General features: G+C 43.7%; 1 protein-coding gene across 2 annotated transcripts in view; it reads right to left on the reverse strand.

Annotated features, from left to right (window-relative positions):
- AK8 (adenylate kinase 8) overlaps window positions 1–23,265 on the reverse strand; it is a 115,733-nt gene that overhangs the window by 47,445 nt on the left and 45,023 nt on the right. Inside the window, exons 6-9 of one of the 2 annotated variants that reach the window (XM_067471984.1) lie at window positions 12,401–12,482; window positions 11,994–12,047; window positions 10,817–11,017; window positions 5,134–5,265 (exon numbers count right to left, since the gene is read on the reverse strand). In XM_067471984.1, the coding sequence (XP_067328085.1) occupies window positions 5,134–5,265; window positions 10,817–11,017; window positions 11,994–12,047; window positions 12,401–12,482 (469 nt within the window). Of the gene's footprint in view, window positions 1–5,133; window positions 5,266–10,816; window positions 11,018–11,993; window positions 12,066–12,400; window positions 12,483–23,265 lie in introns of both variants that reach the window. The other variant, XM_067471983.1, reaches the window with a different exon arrangement.

Genomic DNA, 23,265 nt, shown 5'->3' on the forward strand with positions numbered 1-23,265 from the left:
CTTTGTTTGATTCATGGATTTAAGTGCCCGTGCTGTAATTTGCCTATGAAATCAAGTATCTAGTTTCATGGAATCCTTTCTTTGGACTATTTATTCCTGTTTCTTTTTAATCAATTGGATTTATCTTTTACTGTGGATTAGTTTTTATTGCTTTGGTGTTTATTATCCTCAATAAACTTCTTGCTATTTCAACCCATCTGTGTGGTGTTTAAAGTCAGAGGGGATCCTGCTCTGGAGTACAACACCTAAATATGATAGATAGATAAGTAGATGGGTGATAGAATCCTAGAGTTGGAAGAGACCCCCAAAGGCCACCCCACCCAGCCCTTCTGCATCCGAAGGCACCATCCGATCCCTACCCACAGAGGGAGGTCATAGATAGATGGCAACATACATCATAGAAGCGTAGAATCATAGAGTTGGAAGAGACCTGGTAGGCCATCCAGTCCAACCTCCTCTGTTTAAAAGCCTCCAATGAAAGAACCTCCACCACACTCCAGGGCAGAGAGTTCCACTGCTGAACATCTCTCTCTCATGGTCAGTAAGTTCTTTCTAATGTTCAGATGGAATCTCCTTTCCTGTAGTTTGAAGCCATTGCTCCATTGCGTCCTGGTCTCTCTCCAGGGCAGCAGAAAAGAAGTCTGCTCCCTCCTCCCTGACTTCCCCTGACATATTTATACATGGCCTTCATCATGTTTCCTCTCAGCCTTCTCTTCTGCAGGCTAAACATGCCCAGCTCTTTAAACCGCTCCTCATAGGGCTTGTTCTCCAGACCCTTGATCCTTTGAGTCACCCTCTTCCTCTGGACACAGTATTCCAGCTTAGAGTCAACATCTCTCTTCAATTGCAGTGCCCAGAATTGGACACAGTGTGATTCCAGGTGTGATCTAACCAAGGCAGAACAGAGCATGGGGAGCATGACTTCCCTGGATCTAGACACTATGCAGGCCAAAATCCCATTGGCTTTTGTTGCCACTGCATCACATTGTTGGCTCATGTTTATCTTTTTGTCCACGAGGATGTTGTGGCTCAGTCTGAGCCTGAGCTTTCTGAGCCTGAGTTTCCTCAGGACGAGGAGGAGGATGGGTTACAGATTTCTGAACACGTCCCTGTTGTTAATGCAGACAGTGTTGATACTGAAGGCGAGGCGGCGTTTCAGTTTCCCAGGGAAAGGAATGTTGTTTTAGAAGATGGTCATGATTTGAGTGAAAGTTCACAGCTGCAGGTGGAGGAGTCAACCGTTCCATCTGTGAGCTCAGTGGCTGTCAATTCCCAGGTTGGCCACTCCTAGGATAATAAGTTATTCAGCCTTGAAGGTGATGGGGATTTAGTTAGGGAGGACCGTTTGCAATTAAGGGTACGCCAAAGTGCTCAGCTTGCTAACAAACGGGAAGTTCGAGGTCAAAGCAATGCTTTCATGCTAGGAAAACATATTTAATGATCTGATTGAAGTCAACCCTTTGTCAGTGCAACTTTGCTTACACCCTGTTAACTTCTCTGGAATTGTCTCGGCTTTTGGAAAAAGCTTTTGGCTCTTTGGGACTTTGGTTCTGACCTGCGTGACTGCATTTCTGTGTACGAACCCACATGATCTCTCCGATCATCTGGAGAGACCCTGCTCGTGCTCCCACCTTCTTTGCAGGCGCGATTGGTGGGGAGGAGGGAGAGGGCCTTCACGGTGGTGGCCCCCTGACTCTGGAACTCACTTCCCAGAGACATCAGACATGCCCCAACATTGGCAGTCTTTAGGAGGAGCCTGAAAACATGGATGTTCCAGTGTGTCTTCCCAGAATAAGGAGAACTCTCAACAATATGCTCTCATAATGCACTTTAATACTGACTTAGGATGGACTGTGTTCCCTCATTTCTCTCTGAAAAATCCTATCCCAGTTATATTTTACCTTGTTCACATCAGCATATTTTCATTTTAATCTATTACATTCGGCCCGGCCATTTTAAAATTGTTATATGTTACCATTGTTTTTGTTTATGTGATTTATACGATTTGTATTTTATTGATTGTTTATTGATGTTATGTTTATTGATGTTTGTTTGATGTATCTTGGGCTTGGCCTCATGTAAGCCACACCGAGTCCTTTGGGGAGATGGTAGTGGGGTACAAATAAAGATTATTATTATTATTATTATTATTATTATTATTATTATTATCTTGGTTTCTGGGGACTTTGTCATGCTGCCATGGATTCTTGTTTGACCAACGCTACTGGATTATACTTCATGTTATTTGCCTTTGGACCTTGGAAACTCTGCCTTTGCGTTTAAGACTCTGTTTTGGCTATTAAACTTTTGCAACCTTATTTCTATGTTTTTAAGATTTTGCTCTTTCTTTAATAAATAAACTACAAAACCTACAGCCTTGGTGTGTGGTGGTGTTCTGAGCAAGGTGAATCTAACCTGAGTTGCGACAGAGGACTCCAAGATCTTTTTGATACAGTGTTCCCTCACTTATTGCAGAGGTTACATCTGCAATACCTTCTGCCATAAGTGAAAAACCACGATGTAGGGACACTATATTTATTTTAATATTTATACATTATTTTAGTAGTTAGGTAGGTAAAGGTAAAGGTTTCCTCCTGACATTAAGTCCAGTCGTGTCCAACTCTGGGGTGGGTGCTCATCTCCATTTCTAAGCCGAAGAGCCGGCGTTGTCCATAGACACCTCCAAGGTCATGTGGCCAGCATGACTGCATGGAGCGCCGTTTTAGTAGTTATACACTATTTTAAGTCTGTATAAACTTAAAATAAAGTGAAGGAAAGGGAGAAAAGGCCCTTCAAGGCTGGAGGGAGAGAGGATTGAGGAGGGAAAGTGCCTCGGAGAACAGCAGCAGCAAAAAACCGCAAAACAGCAAAAATACCACAATATATATATTAAATTAATATTTTTTGGAAACCGCGAAACAGCGAGTCCGCTAAAAGCGAACCACAAAGTAGTGAGGGAACACTGTAGATGATAAATGATAGCTGGAGAAATAGATGGAGAGAAAGAGAGAGAGACAGAACCAGGACTTTGAGATCTTCCGGGGAGGCCCTGCTCTCGATCCTGCCTGCTTCACAGGCACGGCTGGCGGGGACGAGAGATAGGGCCTTCTCGGTGGTGGCTCCTCGGCTGTGGAACACCCTTCCCATGGACATCAGACTGGCCCCTTCCCTGATGATATTCCGCAGGAAATTAAAGACTTGGTTGTTCAAGAAGGCGTTCGAACAAGAAGTGCAATGATTGGTAATGACTATAGGAATGGAACAACGGAAAATGATACTGGTTTATGATTTGGAGGATGAGACGACGTGGAATGGTTCTGTAGTAATGATGATGTTTTTGTATAATGCTGGACTGTGAAGTGTTTTGATACTGTGTTTGAATTTTGTTCCTTTTATGTTGTACACCGCTATGAGTCGCCCCCGAGCAGAGAACAGCGGTATGTAAGCAAAGTAAATAATAAATAAATAAATAAATAAACCTGCAATGATGCACGAAGATGTCACTAATTTGTGATGAGGCCACCAATTTGTAAACATTTGTAAAGGAGCCACCACTCTGTAAGGGCTTATTAAATTGATAGCGTAGCTTATAGCTAATAATATTGATTTGGTCTTTCTTCTGTGTAGCGTAACTTAACTTGGAAAGGAATTGTATCAGAGACGAGGCTTTAGGAAAAACAGTAACAAGTTTATTGAAATGTAGAAGGAGCGTGATGGTTTCAATGTAACTTAACTCTTAGAGGCACAAATCTTCAAATGTTACATTTATAACATTCCTTAAACAACTCTGGGAAGGACACTTCCTTCCACTAAACAGGTTTCAAATTTATTTTTCTTTAAACTGTGTTTCTTTCCTTAATAGGTTACTTCAGTTACAAGCCTATTCTTTCTTTGTGATGTTTCTGTTACAATCCTCACTGGGTTTCTCTCACCCTTTCTCTCATTCACTAACTATTAATATAATTAAGTCAACTCGACTTATTTAAACTTCCCTATAACTTATTTTGTCCTATCTCCCAGTGTTTAAAAATTTTATCCTTCAATTTCGCCTTGCCCAGTGAAGTCTCCTGTGTTTTTAATGTTTGATTTCATATTGTTGTGTCGTTTATTATGTTGGTTTTGTATTTTATGTAATTTTGTTGCTATTATGTTTTTGCGTTATATTGTGTATACTGTATTGATGGGCGTGGCCCCTTGTAAGCCGCACCAAGTCCCCCTGGGGGAGATGGAGTGGGGTATAAATAAAGTTTATTATTATTATTATTATTATTATTATTATTATTACTCAAGCTAAAAGCCAAAACCTTCCTGATTCTCTCTACTATAGGATTAGCCTTTACCTGTAGTTTTTAAACTACAGATTACCTTCCTGGTTCTCACTACTCAACAGAACCAGCCACTCCTACAGTTCACAGACTGTAGACTAACTTATTGGTTCTCAACACACACTAGAACCAACCTCTCCTGTAGTTCGCTGACTACAGACTAACTGTTTTAAAATGGCTGCCCTGCCAAGTGGCAGTTGGCTCTGCCCCTGTTTCCATGGTAACCAGCTCAACATGAGCTGAACCGGCTACAGAACCAGCCACTCCTACAGTTCACAGACTGTAGACTAACTTATTGGTTCTCAACACACACTAGAACCAACCTCTCCTGTAGTCCGCTGACTACAGACTAACTGTTTTAAAATGGCTGCCCTGCCAAGTGGCAGTTGGCTCTGCCCCTGTTTCCATGATAACCCAGCTCAACATGAGCTGAACCGGCTACAGAACCAGCCACTCCTACAGTTCACAGACTGTAGACTAACTTATTGGTTCTCAACACACACTAGAACCAACCTCTCCTGTAGTTCGCTGACTAAAGACTAACTGTTTTAAAATGGCTGCCATGCCAAGTGGCAGTTGGCTCCGCCCCTGTTTCCATGGTAATCCAGCTCAACATGAGCTGAACTGGCTACGATCCCCCTTAGTTATGCAGTTTAAAATACTTACCTTTTAAAACATCTATCTATAATTATACATAACTGCAAGTTAAAATTTACACTTCACCACAGAACCTTATGTTCCTGTGAGTGTGTGCCCTGTTATACCAGACGGACGTTGGGCACCAGAGGTCCGCTTTTGGGTGGCTCACCATTGACGATGCCATACTTCTGGGCGAGGAGGGCGGCCTGGAGGCTCTTCCCGGCCCCCGGGGGCCCGCAGAGGAGGATCCGGAGGGAGAAGGCGGCGGGGCTGGCCGGTGGGGCCTCGATGTGGCTCAGGACTGTCCCCCAAAAAAAAGCAGAACGAGAAGAAGCAGAAATTAAACACGTGGTCAACACAGGGCCCAGTTCACCCTCAATCCAGATCTGCAGGCCGGCATCCATCCGCTGCTGCCTTCCCAGCTGATCCGCCTTGCCGCCCGCTTACAAACGATGCTTAATTTGCAGTAAATAACCAAGTTAATTAGGAGTAATGATCCCCCAGGCGGCCTCCCCGTCTTAATTATTCTTTGGGAGGAAAAAAAATCTGTCTGTTTGATGCATTGGCTGAAAAAGCAAACAACACACAAACAACTCACTCAGAGAGAGAGAGAGATCTAGAGAGGATTTTGTTTCCCGTTCATTTCAAATTTCAATTTATCTCACTGCATTATTAATTAATAATAATTAATATTCAGCCCGCATACAGACTATTTACAATCCCGGGCATGAATTGTTTATGAAAGATGATGTGAACTTTTAAATTTAATTAAGTAATTTAAGGGTAATTAATTTGTTAAGTTCCAAATATAAACTTCCCACTTGTTTACCTTGGAACGAGGGAGGGCCCTTCCTCTCTCTCTCTCTCTCCCTCTTCAAAACAAACAGGGAAAAATCAATACACATGAAAAAAGACCTTTGCCAGATTGTTGGGCAAAGAGGCAATTTGGAGAGAAGGAGGAGAAGAAGAAAGGAATGGAAAACACGCTTTCTCTGTTTATTTTCCCAATGGGAGAGACCCCCAAAAGACATTCAGTCCAACCCCTTTCTGCAGCAAACACCATCAAAGCCCTCCTGACACATGGCCACCCAACCTCTTCGTAATAATAATAATAATAATAATAATAATAATAATAATACCATGCAGTCCAACCCCTTTCTGCCATAAAGACACAATCAAAGCCCTCCGGACAGGTGGCCATCCAGCCTCTTCATAATAATACTAATACTAATAATAATATTATTAATAATAATAATAATACCATGCAATACAACCTCTTTCTGCCTTAAAGACACAATCAAAGCCCTCCCGACACAATAACAATAACAGTAACAATGCCATACAGTCCAACCCCTTTCTACCATGAAGACACAATCAAAGCCCTCCGGACAGGTGGCCATCCAGCCTCTTCATAATAATACTAATAATACTAATAATAATAATAATAATAATAATATTAATAATAATAATAATACCATGCAATACAACCTCTTTCTGCCATAAAGACACAATCAAAGCCCTCCTGACACAATAACAATAACAGTAACAATGCCATACAGTCCAACCCCTTTCTGCCATGAAGACACAATCAAAGCCCTCCGGACAGGTGGCCATCCAGCCTCTTCATAGTAATACTAATAATACTAATACCAATAATATTAATAATAATAATAATACCATGCAATACAATCTCTTTCTGCCATGAAGACACAATCAAAGCCCTCTGGACAGGTGGCCATCCAACTTTTTCATAATAATACTAATAATACCAATACTGATAATATTAATAATAATAATTATACCATGCAATACAACCTCTTTCTGCCATAAAGACACAATCAAAGCCCTCCCGACACAATAACAATAACAATAACAGTAACAATGCCATACAGTCCAACCCCTTTCTGCCATGAAGACACAATCAAAGCCCTCCGGACAGGTGGCCATCCAGCCTCCTCATAATAATACTAATAATACTAATACTAATAATACTAATACCAATAATATTAATAATAATAATAATACCATGCAATATAACCTCTTTCTGCCATGAAGACACAATCAAAGCCCCCCGAACAGATGGCCATCCAGCCTCTTCATAGTAATACTAATACTAATAATATTAATAATAATAATAACAATAATAATAATAATACCATGCAATACAACCTCTTTCTGCTATGAAGACACAATCAAAGCCCTCCCGATACAATAACAATAACAGTAACAATGCCATACAGTCCAACCCCTTTCTGTCATGAAGACACAATCAAAGCCCTCCCGACACAATAACAATAACAGTAACAATGCCATACAGTCCAACCCCTTTCTGTCATGAAGACACAATCAAAGCCCTCTGGACAGGTGGCCATCCAGCCTCTTCATAATAATACTAATAATACTAATACTAATAATATTAATAATAATAATACCATGCAATACAACCTCTTTCTGCCATGAAGACACAATCAAAGCCCTCCCGACCCAATAACAATAACAGTAACAATGCCATACAGTCCAACCCCTTTCTGTCATGAAGACACAATCAAAGCCCTCCGGACAGGTGGCCATCCAGCCTCTTCATAACAATACTAATAATACTAATACTAATAATATTAATAATAATAATACCATGCAATACAACCTCTTTCTGCTATGAAGACACAATCAAAGCCCTCCCGACATAATAACAATAACAATAACAGTAACAATACCATGCAATACAATCTCTTTCTGCCATCAAGACACAATCAAAGCCCTCCGGACAGGCGGCCATCCAGCCTCTTCATAATAATACTAATAATACTAATACCATGCAATACAACCTCTTTATGCCATAAAGACACAATCAAAGCCCTCCCGACACAATAACAATAACAGTAACAATGCCATACAGTCCAACCCCTTTCTGTCATGAACACACAATCAAAGCCCTCCGAACAGGAGGCCATCCAGCCTCTTCATAATAATACTAATAATACTAATACTAATACTAATACTAATACTAATAATACCATGCAATGCAACCTCTTTCTGCCATAAAGACACAATCAAAGCCCTCCCGACATAATAATAATAACAATAACAGTAACAATACCATGCAATACAATCTCTTTCTGCTATGAAGACACAATCAAAGCCCTCTGGACAGGTGGCCATCCAGCCTCTTCATAATAATACTAATAATACTAATAATAATAATATTAATAATAATAATACAATGCAATACAACCTCTTTCTGCTCTGAAGACACAATCAAAGCCCTCCCGACATAATAACAATAACAATAACAGTAACAATACCATGCAATACAATCTCTTTCTGCCATGAAGACACAATCAAAGCCCTCCGGACAGGTGGCCATCCAGCCTCTTCATAATAATACTAATAATACTAATACCATGCAATACAACCTCTTTCTGCCATAAAGACACAATCAAAGCCCTCCCGACACAATAACAATAACAGTAACAATGCCATACAGTCCAACCCCTTTCTGCCATGAAGACACAATCAAAGCCCTCCGGACAGGTGGCCATCCAGCCTCTTCATAGTAATACTAATAATACTAATAATAGTAATATTAATAATAATAATACCATGAAATACAACCTCTTTCTGCCATGAAGACACAATCAAAGCCCTCCCGACACAATAACAATAACAGTAACAATGCCATACAGTCCAACCCCTTTCTGTCATGAAGACACAATCAAAGCCCTCCGGACAGGTGGCCATCCAGCCTCTTCATAACAATACTAATAATACTAATACTAATAATATTAATAATAATAATACCATGCAATACAACCTCTTTCTGCCATGAAGACACAATCAAAGCCCTCCCGACACAATAACAATAACAGTAACAATGCCATACAGTCCAACCCCTTTCTGCCATGAAGACACAATCAAAGCCCTCCGGACAGGTGGCCATCCAGCCTCTTCATAGTAATACTAATAATACTAATACCAATAATATTAATAATACCATGCAATACAATCTCTTTCTCCCATGAAGACACAATCAAAGCCCTCTGGACAGGTGGCCATCCAACTTCTTCATAATAATACTAATAATACCAATACTGATAATATTAATAATAATAATCATACCATGCAATACAACCTCTTTCTGCCATAAAGACACAATCAAAGCCCTCCCGACACAGTAACAATAACAATAACAGTAACAATGCTATACAGTCCAACCCCTTTCTGCCATGAAGACACAATCAAAGCCCTCCGGACAGGTGGCCATCCAGCCTCTTCATAACAATACTAATAATACTAATACTAATAATATTAATAATAATAATACCATGCAATACAACCTCTTTCTGCCATGAAGACACAATCAAAGCCCTCCCGACGCAATAACAATAACAGTAACAATGCCATACAGTCCAACCCCTTTCTGCCATGAAGACACAATCAAAGCCCTCCGGACAGGTGGCCATCCAGCCTCTTCATAGTAATACTAATAATACTAATACCAATAATATTAATAATACCATGCAATACAATCTCTTTCTCCCATGAAGACACAATCAAAGCCCTCCGGACAGGTGGCCATCCAGCCTCTTCATAGTAATACTAATAATACTAATAATAGTAATATTATTAATAATAATAATACTATGAAATACAACCTCTTTCTGCCATGAAGACACAATCAAAGCCCTCCCGACACAATAACAATAACAGTAACAATGCCATACAGTCCAACCCCTTTCTGCCATGAAGACACAATCAAAGCCCTCCGGACAGGTGGCCATCTAGCCTCTTCATAATAATACTAATAATACTAATAATATTGATAATAATAATACCATGCAATACAACCTCTTTCTGCCATGAAGACACAATCAAAGCCCTCCCGACACAATAACAATAACAGTAACAATGCCATACAATCCAACCCCTTTCTGCCATGAAGACACAATCAAAGGAGGAGGAGAAGAAAGGAATGGAAAACACGCTTTCTCTGTTTATTTTCCCAATGGGAGAGACCCCCAAAAGACATTCAGTCCAGCCCCTTTCTGCAGCAAACACCATCAAAGCCCTCCTGACACATGGCCATAATAATAATAATACCATACAATCCAACCCCTTTCTGCCATGAAGACACAATCAAAGCCCTCCGGACAGGTGGCCATCCAACCTCTTCATAATAATACTAATACTAATACTAATAATATTAATATTAATAATAATAATACCATGCAATACCTCTTTCTGCCATGAAGACACAATCAAAGCCCTCCCGATTGAGAGAGAAATATAGAATCCTAGAGTTGGAAGAATCCACAAAACACCATCAAAGCTCTCCCAAAGGATGGCCATCCAGTCATCAGTAGATGGACATAGACATGATTGATTGATTGATTGACTGATATGATAGAAAGAGACATAGATATGATTGAGCCCTCCCAACAATGGCCATTCAGCCAAAGATAGATGTCATAGATATGATTGATTGATTGATTGATTGATGTACAATATGTGACTGAGAGAGACATAGATATGATTTAGAGAGAAAGAATCCTGGAGTAGGAAGAGACCCCAAAGGCCATCCAGACCAGCCCTTTTCTGCCATAAAGCAAGGCACCATCAAAGCCCTCCCAACAGATGGCCATCCAGCCAAAGATAGATGGCCATACATATGATAGATATAATTGAGGGAGAGATGTATGACAGATATATCGTGGAATCCTAGAATTGGAAGAGACCCCAAGGGTCATCCAGCCCAGCCCCTGTTTGCCATGGAATAATCAAGTCCCTCCCCACAGATGGCCATCTAGCGTAAGTCTGCCCTCTTGGACTGAGTGGCATTGGTCCGCCTTGCCTACCTTGTGCCAGGACGTCTGCACAGGGCTGGTCGGCATTGATGAGCTTCATCTTTGCTCCGAAGGACAGGAGGGTGCCGTAGTAGTTGCGGTGGTAGGCCAAAAGGCGCTGGGCCGTGGCGGTCTCTGAGGAGCCTTCCGCGGGCACCAGCCGGGCCTGCAGGGCCTTGTCCGGGGGCCAGTCAAAGGTGGTGTGGTAGACCTCTGCACAGGGGAGGAAGAGGAGGATGGAGGGGAGGAGTGGGGAACAGAAGATGCATGAGAGGAAGGAGAGAAAAAGAGGAGGAGGAAGAGAAGGAAGAGAGGTAGGAGCAGGGAGGAAGGAGAAGAAAAAGAGGAGGAGCAGAAGGAGCAGGAAAAGGAGACGAGAAGGAGAAGAAAGAGGAGGAAGGGAAAAACAGAGAAGAGGAGGAAGGAGAAGAAGATGCATGAGAAGAAGAGGATGAAGAGGAGGATGAAGGAGGGGAGGAGGAGAGGAAGAGGATGGAGGAGGAGGAGATGCATGAGAGGAAGGAGAGAAAAAGAGGAGGAGGAAGAGAAGGAGGAGAGGAAGGAGCAGGGAGGAAGGAGAAGAGGAGAAGAAATGGAAAGATGGAAAAAGAATATATGGGGAAGAAGAATGAGAAGAGGAAGGAGAAGAAAAAGAGCAGAAGGAGCAGGAAAAGGAGACGAGAAAGAGAAAAAAAGAAGGAAGGGGAAGACAGGGAAGAGGAGGAGGAAGAAGAAGTTGCATGAGAAGAAGAAAAGGAGGATGAAGAGGAGAACTGAAGGAGGAGAGGAACGAGCACAAAGAAGGGAAGGAGGAGAGGATGGAGGAGGAGAAGGAGAAGGAAAAGGAGAAAATAAAGAGAAGAGGATGAAGGAGGAGGAGAAGCATGAGAAGAAGGCAAGAAGAGAAGTAGAAAGAGGAGGAAGGAGAAGAAGAGGAAGAAGAATGAAAAGAGGAAGCATGAGAAGAAGGGAAGAAGAAGAAGAGGGAGAAGTAGTGGGAGAAGATGGAGGAAGGGAAAGAAGATGGAAAACGTGGAGAAGGAGAAGAGACAGTAGAACAAGGAAGGAGGAGGCAATGGAGAAGAAGCTTCCATTGAACCAACCCTTCTGCCCTGGGCCTCGACCTCCAACTACAAAACCCTTCCAGGCTGCAAACCCAGGGCTGAGCGAAGATCCCAAAGGCACGCACCTCCAGTCATGGGGTCCACTCTTTTCCCCAGATTCCTCTCAAGCAGAACGATGTCTGGAGCGTAAAGCACCACTAGGAAGGAAGGAAGAAAGGAAGGAAGGAAGGAAGGAAGGAGAAACAGAGGCAGAAGAGGCACTTTGTTAGCTTTCACTGAGTTATAAGCAAAGGGCCCAGGGTGGGGGTTGACCTTCCAACCGAACTGCCATATGGCTCTGTGTTATGGGGAACAGCTACCAAAGGACCCACAACCAAGACACACTTGGAGGACCATCATCCTTGGGCTATGAGGGATCGCCCAAGTAAAGTATGGGATTTGTAGCTTGGTGAAACACCAGCACTCCTGGGAGAGAGAGCATCCCTTGGGAAAGAGAGAGCAGAAAGGCTTGGGTTTGGATGGGGCTCCTCACCGACATGCCTGGGGATGATGCCGGCGGCCTGCAGGCTCCGTGCTTGCTCCCGGGTCTCAGGGAAGCCTTCCAGGATCCAGCCCTGGAAGAAGGAGGGAGAGGGGATGGTCAGCAGTTGAGGGCTTATTTTGCACCGGGACTGAGGCACAGCTGCATTAAGATTACTACTGACCAAAAGGTCATGAGTCTGAAGTCAGCCCAGGTCGGAGTGAGCTTCCGGCCATTGTGTAGCTTGCTGTCGACCCTTGCAGCCCAAAAGACAGCTGCATCTATCAAGTAGGAAATTTAGGTACCGCTTATGCGGTACCTATCATCGTCATAATCATCATCATAATCATCATCATTTAATTATTTATTAATCGCCTCCATTCAAGATGCTCTAGGCGATTTACAAGCTAAAATTGTAAAGGATAAAAATACATACATACAGATATTGATAAAATTAACATAGATCAAAATATATACTAGCCATCCCCTGCCATGCTTTGCTGTGGCCCACATGGGGGTTCTGTGTGGGAGGTTTGGCCCAATTCTATCGTTGGTGGGATTCAGAATGCTCTGTGATTGTAAGTGAACTATAAATCCCAGCAACTACAACTCCCAAATGTCAAGATTCTATTTTCCCCAACTCTACCAGTGTTCACATTTGGGCATATTGAGTATTCGTAAAGAGTTTGGTTCAGATCCATCACTGATTGAGTCCACAGTGATCTCTGGATGTAGGTGAACTACAACTCCAAACCAAAGGACACTGACCACCAAACCCTTCCAGTATTTTCTGTTGGTCATGGGAGTTCTGTGTACCAAGACTGGTTCTATTCAATCGTTGCTGGAGTTCCGAATGCTCTTTGATTGTAGGTGAACTATAACTCCCAGCAACTACAACTCCCAAGTGTCAAGGTTATTTTCCTCAAACTCCACCAGTGTTCACATTTGGGCATACTGAGTATTTATGCCGTTTGCTCCAGATCCATCATTGTTTGAGTCCACGGTGATCTCTGGATGTAGGTGAACTACAACTCCAAAACCAAAGGACACTGCCCACCAAACCCTTCCAGTATTTTCTGTTGGTCATGGGAGAACTGTGTGCCAAGTTCAGTTAAATTCCATCATGGGTGGGGTTCAGAATGCTCTTTGATTGTAGATGAACTATAAATCCCAGCAACTACAACTCCCAAATGACAAAATCATTTTTTTTAGTGAAGGACATACATTGGGTTGTTAGGTATATTGTGTCCAAATTTGGTGTCAATTTTGGTTTTTGAGTTCTGTTAATCCCACAAACGAACATTACTTTTTTTATTTATATAGATATATATAGCCCCTACTTTGAGGATTTTCACTTTTCGCGGGTGGTCCTGGAACGTAACACCTGCTATAAAGGAGGGAACACTGTACCGCTTTATGCAGGGAGGCTAATTTAACTAATTTATGGTACCATAAAAATCTCCAGCAGCATGCAAAAGAATGAGAAAGTACTCCATCGGTGTCACAAGTGGACAGTGAAGCAACAGCTCCCCTGGTGGCCGAATTCAAAAAGAAAAAGCAAACCCTCATGCAGCTGGAAGGTTAAATAGCCTCTGTGTGTCTGTCTATTTATGTTGTGTGTCTATGGCATTGAATGTTTGCCATGTATATGTACTTTGTAATCCGCCCTGAGTCCCCCGAGGGGTGAGAAGGGTGGAATATAAATACTGTCAATAAATAAATAAATAAATAAATAAATAAATAAATAAATAAATAAATATTTTATTACTCCATTCACTCATATTTATAATATTCAATTAAATATGTGTGTGTGTGTGTGTGTGTAGTTTTGCGCATGTGTTGTAATGTTTGTTTTTTGGCTTTTAAAGTCTCTTCCGTTGTATTTTTCAGTGTTTTTATGAGTGACTAGCTTTACCCGCCACGCGTTGCTGTGGCCAACCTTCTCTCCCTCTTTCTCTGCTTCTATCACTCCTTCCTTCATTCGGTTTTCTTCTTTCCTTTCTTCCTTCTCTACCTGTTTACTTCCTTCCTTAGCTGTTTGCTTTCATCCTTCCTTCTCATTTCTTTCCTTCCCTGCATCTTTCTCTCCTTCTTTCTGTTTTTCCTTTGCTGCGTCTTTCCTCCCTTCCCTTTTTTCTTTCCTTCTCTCCTCCTTTCTTCTGTACCTCTTTCCTTCCTCCTCCCTTTTTCTTTTCCTTCCTCTTTGTCTCCTTTCTTCCCTCTTTCTCTTTCCTTCCTTCGCTCTGTAGTTCCATACTTCCTTTTCTTTCTTTCTTTCCTTCCTTCCTTCCTTCCCTCCCTCCCTTTCTCTTCTTCATTTGCTTTCTTTCCTCCCTTGCCTTTTCTTCTGTCCTTCCTTCCTTCCTTTCCTTCGTTCCTACACCTTCCCTTCCACTCCTTTCTTCTTTCTTCCTTCCTTTCTCCCTTGTTTCCCATGCTCCTACTTTCTCTTTCTTCTTTCTTTCCTACCTTTCTTCCCTCATATACCTTCCCAACTTCTCCTTCCTTCCTTTTTTCATACACCTTCCCTTCCCCTTCCCTCCTTTTGTTTGTGTCCAAATTTGGTGTCAATTCGTCCAGTGGTTTTTGGGTTATGCTAATCCCACAAACGAACATTACATTTTATTTATATAGATTATTTAATATGCTTTTGAGCTGTGGTGTTGGAGGAAAGTGCTGAGAGTCCCTTGGACTGCGAGAAGATCCAACCAGTCCATCCTCCAGGAAATAAAGCCCGACTGCTCACTGGAGGGAAAGATACTAGAGACAAAGTTGAAGTACTTTGGCCACATCATGAGGAGACAGCAAAGCCTAGAGAAGACAATGATGCTGGGGAAAGTGGAAGGCAAAAGGAAGAGGGGCCGACCAAGGGCAAGATGGATGGATGGCATCCTTGAAGTGACTGGACTGACCTTGAGGGAGCTGGGGGTGGTAACGGCCGACAGGGAGATCTGGCGTAGGCTGGTCCATGAGGTCACGAAGAGTCGGAGACGACTGAACGAATGAACAACAACAACATTTAATATTAACTTTAAATATTATTTAATATTAATTTGAATTATTATGTAATATATAAAATTATTTAATTTAAATTTTTGAGTATTTTTTGGCCTTTTTGGTGAGCTGCGGAACGGGCTGCTCTCGTCTTTTGCATGCATAATTGAAGAAGGCAGGCAAGCCGGGGTCCTTCTGGTCTTGGCCGGACATCCATCACTTCCTGGGGAAAGGTCAAAGAGGCCTTTGGTCTGGCAGGGAGATCCATTTCCCAGGCCGAGCCTGGCTGCAAAATGCAGGAAGGAAGGGGCTGGACTGTTGCAATATTCAGGAGGATCCTGGCCCACGCAAAGCCAAAGAGCCAAAGGGCATCCAGGAAAGCAACACCAAGATCCATCTTCCTCTCTCTGCAAAGCTCTTCTCCCTAAAGGATGCTGGAGAGAGAGGCCTTAGCGGTAATGGCCTCCTCCTGGCTAATGAAGCAGCCGAACTGCAGAGAGAGATCTATGGCCACGAAAGGGCCGCTTCCTCCTGCGAGGATTTTCCCAGCAGCGGTTAGAAGAGAGATACTTCGATAGTTTCCACATTCTGTTCTTTTCCCCCTTTTGAAAAGGGAGATGATGGGGGCATCTTTGAAGTCCGCTGGGATTTTCTCACTTGTCCACACTTTTTCAATGAGCTGGTGGAGTTGTTGTGTCAGCTCAGGTCCACCCTCTTTAAAAACTGCAGCAGGGATCCCATCAGACCCACTGGCTTTGTTGTTTTTTAGTTGGCTGATGGGTCTGCTTACCTCCTCCAAACTAGGTGGTGCTACAAGCTCGGCATCCTCTTTATACAGGGAAAGAGGGAACGAAGAAGAGGAAAAGGAAGCATGAGCACGACCCAAACAACCAAGCAAACTTTTTCCCAGATGGAACGAGCAACATAACAGAAGCGTCCACTCGCCAGTACCGTTTTCCGTATTGCGCCCGGCCCTCAATCATCATCAAGGGAGACCCCAAAACGCGCCTGAAGCCCCTTCGAGGGAAGCGCTTTATTCTCCCCCCAAAAAAGAAGGAAACCAGGACGGCAGTGGCATTGGCGTTCTCATTACCCAGGAAAAACACACAGCTTTCGTCTCCTCCTCTGCCGCCTCCGCTTTGCAACTCCCTCATTAGCCCAGTTTTGCAAATTTCTGCAAGAGGCTCCAGGGACAAACAGCCAGGCATTGTTTTGCTGGGGCTCCATTCCAAACAGAGAGAGAGAGAGAGAGAGAGAGAGAGAGAGAGAAACACTGCCATGGAAGGGGCGCCTAAAGGTCATCCAGTCTAACCTTCTTTTGCCATAAAGGGAGACACAAGTCAATCCCTCCCCATAGATAGACAGCCAGCCTCCAACTCTAGGATCCTAGAACAACAACAACAACAACAACAACAACAACAACAACCTATATAAATAAAAATGTAATGTTCGTTTGTGGGATTAACATAACTCGAAAACCACTGGGCAAATTGGCACCAAATTTGGACACAATACACCTACCAGGCCAACGAGTGATCATCACTCATAAAAACACTGGAAAACACTGCAAAAGAGACTTAAAGAGTCAACAAAAATATATACATTACAACGCATGCACAAAACCACATATATACACATATACACAAATATATATACACACATATGCACACACAAAATACATATACACAGACTGGGTCACAGCAATATGTGGCAGGGGACAGATAATAATAATAATAATAATAATAATAATAACAAAGACTCTGGCACAAGCTAGTCAAGGGGGTCCCAGTGGTGATGGGCACACTGGGTGCAGTGCCTAAAGACCTTGGCCTGCACTTAAACACAATCGGCGCTGAAAAAATCCCCACTTGTCAGCTGCAGAAGGCCACCTTACTGGGATCTGCACACATTATTCGCCAATACATCACACAGTCCTAGACACTTGGGAAGTGTCCAACATGTGATCCAGTGCAACAGCCAGCAGAGTGATCTTCTCTGCTGTGGACTCATCTTCTGTTTCAAATAATAACAACAAAAACAACAACAACAGGCTGGCTGGCTGGCCGTCTGTCGGGAGGCCTTTGATTGTGCCTCCCTTTATGGCAAGAGGAGCTTGGATCGGATGACCTTTGACACCCCTTCCAACTCTAGGATTTAACAACAACAACAACAACAACAACAACAACAACAGAGGCTGGATGGCCATCTGTTGGATAGGCTTTGATTGTGTTTCCCTTGATGGCAGAAGGACAAGATGGCTTTTGGAGGTCCCTTCCCACTCTAGGATCCAATATTCATAACAACAACAGAGGCTGGCTGGCCATCTGTTGGGAGGGCTTAGATTATGACAGAAGACAGAATGACCTTTGGAGGTCCCTTCCAACTCTATGATTGAATAACAACAACAACAACAACAACAACAGAGGCTGGCTGGCCCTCTGTCTGGAGGGCTTTGACTGTGTCTCCCTTTATGGTAGAAGGATAGGATGAGCTTTGGAGGTCTCTTCCACCTCTGTGATCCATGACAACAACAACAACAACAACAACAACAACAACAACAACAGAGGCTGGCTGGCCATCTGTTGGGAGGGCTTTGATTATGACAGAAAACAGAATGGTCTTTGGAGGTCCCTTCCAACTCTATGATCGAATAACAACAACAGAGGCTGGTTGGCCATTTATGTGGAGGGCTTTGACTGTGTCTCCCTTTATGGCAGAAGGACGGGATGAGCTTTGGAGGTCCCTTCCACCTCTGTGATCGAATAACAACAACAGAGGCTGGCTGGCCATCTGTTGGGAGGGCTTTGATTATGGCAGAAGACAGAATGACCTTTGGAGGTCCCTTCCAACTCTATAATCGAATAACAACAACAGAGGCTGGCTGGCCATCTGTTGGGAAAGCTTCGATTATTGCAGAAGACAGAATGACCTTTGGTAGTCCCTTCCAACTCTATGATAGAATAATACAACAACAACAACGGAGGCTGGCTGGCCATCTGTTGGAAGGGCTTTGATTATGGCAGAAGGCAGAATGACCTCCAACTCTAGGGTCCAATAAGAAGAAGAAGAAGAGCAGAGAGTGTCTGATCATCTGTCTGAAGGGCTTTGATTGTGACCTTTGGAGGCCCCTTCCAATTACTACAAGTATAGCAATAATGATAGTAATAGAAGATATTACTATCAAGGGTCTGGAGAACAAGCCCTATGAGGAGCGGCTTAGGGAACTGGGCATGTTTAGCGTGAAGAAGAGAAGGCTGAGAGGAGATATGATAGCCATGTATAAATATGTGAGAGGAAGCCACAGGGAGGAGGGAGCAAGCTTGTTTTCTGCTTCCTTGGAGACTAGGACGCGGAACAATGGCTTCAAACTACAAGAGAGGAGATTCCATCTGAACATGAGGAAGAACTTCCTGACTGTGAGAGCCGTTCAGCAGTGGAACTCTCTGCCCCGGAGTGTGATGGAGGCTCCTTCTTTGGAAGCTTTTAAGCAGAGGCTGGATGGCCATCTGTCAGGGGTGATTTGAATGCAATATTCCTGCTTCTTGGCAGGGGGTTGGACTGGATGGCCCATGAGGTCTCTTCCAACTCTTTGATTCTATGATTCTAGCAGAGAGTGTCTGATCATCTGTCTGAAGGGCTTTGATTGTGACCTTTGGAGGCCCCTTCCAATTACTACAAGAATAGCAATAATGATAGTAATAGAAGATATGATTTGCAAGCTCCCAGATAAGGAGAGGGAAGGCAGGAAATGGCTCGAGATCCAAGTTGTTGGCAATTAATCGGCCTGGCCGCCATGCATTCTCAATGAAGTGAGCTTATATGGGTCAGGCCCACAGGTCCCCTCGGAGCCCCTCATTAGCATGACACGCTGCTGCTGCTCCGCCGCCTGCTTGGGCTGATCTTCCAGTGGTGCCGTTTGGCTGGCGTTTCATCCTCCACATCAAAAGGGCCCCAAAGACATTCCCCAGAAGGCCACCCTCCTCCGCCTCCTCCTCCCTCTCCTTCGGCGGGTGGCCGCAAACAGCTGTGCCGGGCGGAGGATCACAGGCGGGACAAGCCCCAAGCAGATGTCCTTGTCGTCGCAGGATTAGGAGGAGGAGGATGGAAGGGAAGGACCACAGCCCGGAGAGGAGGAGCGACACACCGAGCCCAGCAAGCCCCGACGGTTCCCTCCTGAGTGCCATCAAAGCCTCACCAGGAGGGCTGTCGTGCGCCTTACCATGAGGACACCAATGTGCAGGGCCACTGCGCCACCCCACTGGGGTCGAGTGTCCCCTTCTTTTAGGATTATAGATTCACTTGGACACACACTTGCAGATTAGGCCCAAGTGCCTGAGATTCATCTCTGAGTATCGGGCTCGATTATAGAGTTGGAAGGGACCTCCAAAGGTCATTCTGTCTTCTGCCATAATCAAAGCCCTCCCAACAGATGACCAGCCAGCCTCTGTTGTTGTTATTTGATCACAGAGGTGGAAGGGACCTCCAAAGCTCATCCTGTCCTTCTGCCATAAAGGGAGACACAGTCAAAGCCCTCCACATAGATGGCCAACCAGCCTCTGTTGTTGTTATTCGATCATAGAGTTGGAAGGGACCTCCAAAGGCCATTCTGTCTTCTGCCATAATCAAAGCCCTCCCAACCGCATTGAGTCGCCTGTCTGGGCTGAAAAATGCGGTATAGAAATAAAGCAAATAAATAAATAAATAAATAAATAAATAAATAATAATAATAATTATTATTATTATTACAAGCTGTCCCCTGCCATGCATTGCTGTGGCCCAGTCTGGTGATCTGGAAAATAACGTAATGAGAAAGTGTTGGTTTCTAATATATGTAATTCCTTTGTGCTTGTGAGTAAACAGTATTTCTTGTTGTTTCTTTGTCAGTGTTGATGTGGAGAGTGTCTGGTTTGCCTACTCTGGAATATGCAACATATCATAGTCCTTCTTTAAGGGTCTCTTTCAAATCTATGATAGTATATCTGTGTGTGCGAGAGAGAATCCTATCTATCTATCTATCTATCTATCTATCTATCTATGTTTATGACTGGATGGCTCTTTGTCAGGAGGGCTCTGATTACATTTTCTTGCCCTGGTGAAGAGAGTTGGACTGGACGGCCTTAAGTATTTTCTGTTGGTCATGGGGGTTCAGTGTGGGAAGTTTGCACCATTTCTGTCGTTTGTGGGTTTCGGAATGCTCTTTAATTGTGTTGTTGTTGTTCATTCGTTCAGTCGCCTCCGACTCTTCGTGACCTCATGGACCAGCCCACGCCAGAGCTCCCTGTCGGCCGTCACCACCCCCAGCTCCTTCAAGGTCAGTCCAGTCACTTCAAGGATGCCATCCATCCATCTTGCCCTTGGTCGGCCCCTCTTCCTTTTGCCTTCCACTTTCCCCAGCATAATTGTCTTCTCTAGGCTTTGCTGTCTCCTCATGATGTGGCCAAAGGACTTCAACTTTGTCTCTAGTATCCTTCCCTCCAATGAGCAGCCGGGCTTTATTTCCTGGAGGATGGACTGGTTGGATCTTCTCGCAGTCCAAGGCACTCTCAGAACTTTCCTCCAACACCACAGCTCAAAAGCATCTCTCTTCCTTCGCTCAGCCTTCCCTAAGGTCCAGCTCTCACATCCGTAGGTTACTACAGGGAATACCATGGCTTTGACTATGCGGATCTTTGTTGCCAGTCTGATGTCTCTACTCTTTAATTGTAGTGAACTACAACTCCCAAATGTCAAGGTCTATTTCCCTTAAACTCCATCTGTGTTCATATTTGGGCATATGGAATATTTGTGCCAAGTTTGGTCCAGATCCATCATTGTTTGAGTCCACAGTGCTCTCTGGATGTGGGTGAACTACAATTCCCAAACTCAAGGTCAATGTCCACCAAACCCTTCCAGTTTTTTCTGTTGGTCATGGGAGCCCTGTGTGCTAAGTCTGGCCCAATTCCATCATTGGTGGAGTTCAGAATGCTCTTTGATTGTAGGTAAACTATAAATCCCAGCAACGACAATTCCCAAATGACAAAATCAATTTTTTTGAGTGGAGGACATACATTGGACTGTTAGGTGTCTTGTGTCCAAATTTGGGGTCAATTCCCCCAGTGGCTTTTGAGTTCTGATGGTAGCACAAACAAACATTACATTTTTATTTATATAGATTATTATTATTATTACATTTAATTTTGTATTTATTATTATGTCCCTCGTCCCCGCCAAATGTGTTTGAGACAACGGCGGGGCCGAGAGCACAGCCTCCCCAGAGGATCTTAATCTCCGAGGTGGGACGTAGAAGGAGATATGTTCGGACAGGTACGCTGGATCATCCTCTTCATATGGTCCTAGGGACCACGTGGGCCATCCGGTCCAATCCCTTTTTGCCCACCAAGGAAAGCATAATCAAAGTCCTCACGACAGATGGCCATCCAGCCTCTCTGTCAAAGCTTCCATAAAGAGAATCTCCACCGGACTCCAAGGCAGACGACATGGCCTTGGGGATAGGGGCGTTCAGTTCTAGGATCCTATGATAGATATGAATACAAACGTATAGGAGATTGGACTGGATGGCCTCTAGGTGCCCCTTCCAACTCTAGGATCCTATGATAGAGATATAGATATATACATGTAATATATACACGGTTCGAATCTAGGGAGTCCCAGCTACTGCCAACCTAGCAGTTTGAAAACATGCAAACGTGAGGAGATCCATAGGTACTGCTTCTGTGGGAAGGTAAGAGCGCTCCATGCAGTCCTGTCACCTTGGAGGTGTCTACGGACAACACCAGCTCTTTGGCTTAGGAATGGAGATGAGCACCACAGTCTCAGAGTCAGACATGACTGGACTTAAAGCCAGGGGAAAACTTTTATCTTTACCTTACATGTAAGAGATGGGACTAGATGGCCCTTGAGTGCCCCCTCCAACTTCTATAAGGATCCTATAATAGATATAGATATAGACATAAAGGGTTGGACTGGATGGCCTTTGGGTGCCTCTTCCAACTCTAGACCTAGGATATAGATAAATATATCCAACTCTAGATCTAGGATATAGATAAAGGATCCTAGGATATAGATAAATATATTATAGGTATAGATACAGAAGGGGTTGAACTGGATGGCCTTTGGGGATCCCTTCCGAGTTTAGGATCCTAAGATATATACAGTTATGGATATAGACATATAGGAGATTGGACTGGATGGTCTTTGGGTGCCTCTTCCAACTCTAGGGTTCTATGATAGAGATAGATACAGATATAGTTATAAACATACAGGAGATTGGACTGGATGGCCTCTGGGTGCGTCTTCCAACTAGGATTCTATGATAGAGATATAGACATTAGAGACTGGACTGGATGGTCTCTGGGTGCCCCTTCCAACTCCTATAAGGATCCTATGATGAAGGTAAAGGTTTTTCCCTGACATTATGTCTAGCAGTGTCCAACTCTGGGACTCTGGTGCTCATCTCCATTTCTAAACCAAAGAGCCAACATTGTCCGTAGACACCTCCAAGGTCATGTGGCCACTGGCAGGACTGCATGGAGCTCCATTACCTTCCCGCCGGAGTGGTACCTATTGATCTACTCACATCTGCATGTTTTCCAACTGCTAGGTTGGCAGAAGCTGAGGCTAACAGCAGGAGCTCATCCCGCTCCTCGGATCTGAACCACCAACCTTTTGGTCAGCAAGTTCAGCAGCTCAGTTCAGCAGCTCAGCGGCCTTGGATCCTATAACAGGATCCAAGGTGCCTGGATCCTATTATAGAGATATAGATATATAGATATAAGATATTAGACTGGATGACCTTTGGGTGCCCCTTAAAAATCTAGAATCCTAGATAGATATACAGTGTTCCCTCTCTACTTCGCGGTTTGCTTTTAGCGGACTCGCTGTTT

The sequence above is a fragment of the Anolis sagrei genome, chromosome 11 (assembly GCF_037176765.1).
Source record: "Anolis sagrei isolate rAnoSag1 chromosome 11, rAnoSag1.mat, whole genome shotgun sequence".
NCBI classification, from domain to species: domain Eukaryota; kingdom Metazoa; phylum Chordata; class Lepidosauria; order Squamata; family Dactyloidae; genus Anolis; species Anolis sagrei.